The 2,317-nt window shown below is 44.3% G+C and overlaps 3 protein-coding genes across 3 annotated transcripts in view; all 3 read right to left on the bottom strand.

Annotated features, from left to right (window-relative positions):
* Positions 1-1,051, bottom strand: part of LOC114061034 (arylamine N-acetyltransferase, liver isozyme-like) — a 2,633-nt gene extending 1,582 nt beyond the window's left edge. Inside the window, exons 1-2 of the mRNA XM_027891043.1 lie at positions 1,036-1,051; positions 9-194 (exon numbers count right to left, since the gene is read on the bottom strand). Coding sequence (XP_027746844.1) covers positions 9-194; positions 1,036-1,051 — 202 coding nt within the window. The remainder of the gene's footprint in view (positions 1-8; positions 195-1,035) is intronic.
* Positions 1-2,317, bottom strand: part of LOC114060998 (arylamine N-acetyltransferase, pineal gland isozyme NAT-3-like) — a 14,018-nt gene that overhangs the window by 9,332 nt on the left and 2,369 nt on the right. The gene's annotated exons all lie outside the window — the stretch shown is intronic.
* LOC114061043 (arylamine N-acetyltransferase, pineal gland isozyme NAT-3-like) overlaps positions 1,044-2,317 on the bottom strand; it is a 3,518-nt gene continuing 2,244 nt past the window's right edge. Inside the window, exon 2 of the mRNA XM_027891056.1 lies at positions 1,044-2,311. Within this exon, the coding sequence (XP_027746857.1) occupies positions 1,579-2,311 (733 nt within the window). The 3' untranslated portion in view covers positions 1,044-1,578. The remainder of the gene's footprint in view (positions 2,312-2,317) is intronic.

Below are 2,317 nucleotides of genomic sequence, written 5' to 3' on the forward strand. Positions count from 1 at the left end.
ATGCTTCCTTTTGACTTTCTCAAAGTACCAGGTACCGTTGTCTTCCGTGAAGCGGAAGATTCCAGGGACCTGGGGTTGATCCTTCCCAGAAATCAGCCTCAGTGGCTGCCACATCTGGTAGGCACCACCAAAACCGGCATCTACTATGTAGGAATTTCCCTGGATCACCACCTTCAGCAGGATATGGTTTGATTCTGGGGAGACAGGGATTTGGGGAGCTCACTGTGTCTCTATGAAGTACGCTTTGAACATGCAGAATAGCAGCAGCTTTTATTCCCCATAAATTGCTAGTTATAGAAAGCTGCATGTACTGCATACCAAGTGAAAAATGGTTCGGTGAGTTACTGTGTTTTTAAAAGCCTTAGCTGCAAAATATTAGCACATAAAAATAATCAGGACAACTGCAGTGATTAATGACATTTTTTACTTTGGGAATACACACTGTAATTTGAGGGGGGGGAAACGTCTGAATAATTCTACCACACAATGCTTGATTTTTTTTTTATTATTATTTAACTGTAAATCACTTATATAATTTACTAAATTATAAGTGCATAGTTTTAATGCTTCCAAGATTTGTACATGAAGGAACATCAAGTATCTTCTCAGAGGGCGAAGTGATCACATTTGAGTAATTTCTCCTACTCAAAATCTTAGCCTTTAGGTATGTGATTAAGATTCATCGTTTCTCCTTATATCAATATAATTTGTATCGCTGCAAACACATCCTCAGTAGAACAGATATGTTTCAGAAAAATAATTCAGTGCCTGTTTTGGGGTTCAACCATAATAATTAATGTGCAATAACACTCAGAGTGATGGGGGGAACGTGGATTCCCAGCAATCTGCTGCTGGCTGGTAGCAAACAAAATGCTCAGCAACTGCTTACAGTTCAAAGAAATACTGCTTTTTGGTTATGTCACCAAGAGAACAGGAGCCATGTAAAGAACTGTCACTAATATTTCTTATCATCTGTTTTAGGGCCATAAATAACCTGTCCTTAAGTACTCTCACAGTGCAGCACAGGTGTGGTACCCTCTGACTGCCACATGAGAGGGTGTTGTGGATGCAGGAGCAAAAAGGACAGGCTTGTGGAGCAAACTCAGCACAGGATGTTGGAGCAAACGCAGCACAGGATGTCTTTGTTTTTCTGGCTATTAAATTCCCAAAAGTAATACAGTGTTCATTTAAGAGGTGGATATGATTTTCCCCAGGTGGCAGCACCAGGTAATAAAGAGAGAGACATACAGTTCCATCGTTCTGCCCAGCTACTCTGGGTGTGTTTAAAGAAGCTTTTAAGAGATGAAAGGAGTAGGGAATGGGCAGAGTGTGCTCCCTGCTAAGCACAAACAGAGGACAGCGATTTGATTGAGCTAGGAAGGAATTATTTGTACCCAAACCAAAAAGAGATGTAGGAATAGTTGTGAAAATCCATTTCTTTTGGAGATTCGTGTTAGTGTGTTCTGCCTTACACTGGTGTAGATGGAAGGGAAAAGCTTAACCTTTAGATACTTGTCAGAAAGAGGGGGAAGAATTGCCTGTAGTGCCCCTGAATTGAATTATAATTCAGGCAGTGAGTTAGAACAGAGACCACCTGCTTGAATTGACGGGAACAAGTTTCTTGTCTAGCGTTACATTGAATTTCTCTTTCAGCATTTTCTCAATTTCTTCATCTGCAAGCATTCTGACTTCCACAAGGTCCATATTGTCCCTATAATTGAACTTCATCTCAGTGAGTTTCCACCCCACCAGTGCCCGGACGCCGTCGACAGTCTGCAGGCTGCACAGGGACTTGGTCGTGAAGAGCGAGTCGGGCGCTGTCTGCAGGAGGGCATTGCAGCCTCTGAACTCTTCAATGTCTCGTGGCTGAAGGGTAAAGAGGTAAATCCGGCGGCAAGCTTCACCTTCCACTCTATGGGAAGCGGAGGCATCTTGGTTGGGAACCAACTCCTTCCTTTTCACCTTCTCGAGGTACCAGGTCCCCCCCTCCTCCAGGAAGCGAAAGACCCCAGGAGTCTGCGGCTGATCTGTCCCTGAAATCAGCTCCATTGGCTGCCACATCTGGTAGGCCATCCCAAACCCCCCGTCCACGATGTAGGATTTGCCATCAAGCACCACTTTCAGGAGAAGATGATCGATTTCCTCTGCGTAGGTGCCGTGCTCCGGGACGTAAACGTTGGCTCCCAGAAGGGTGATGTCATAGCCAAGAGTTTTCAGGACCCAAGACAAAAGGTTATTGTTCTCCATGCACCAGCCCCCACGTTTCTTCCTCACTATCTTGTTGTAGGTTGCTTCCAGGTCCAGCTCAATCCTTTCC

Source organism: Empidonax traillii, unplaced genomic scaffold (assembly GCF_003031625.1).
Source record: "Empidonax traillii isolate 1590-97213 ecotype Southwest subspecies unplaced genomic scaffold, ASM303162v1 scaffold13:size3042203, whole genome shotgun sequence".
NCBI classification, from domain to species: domain Eukaryota; kingdom Metazoa; phylum Chordata; class Aves; order Passeriformes; family Tyrannidae; genus Empidonax; species Empidonax traillii.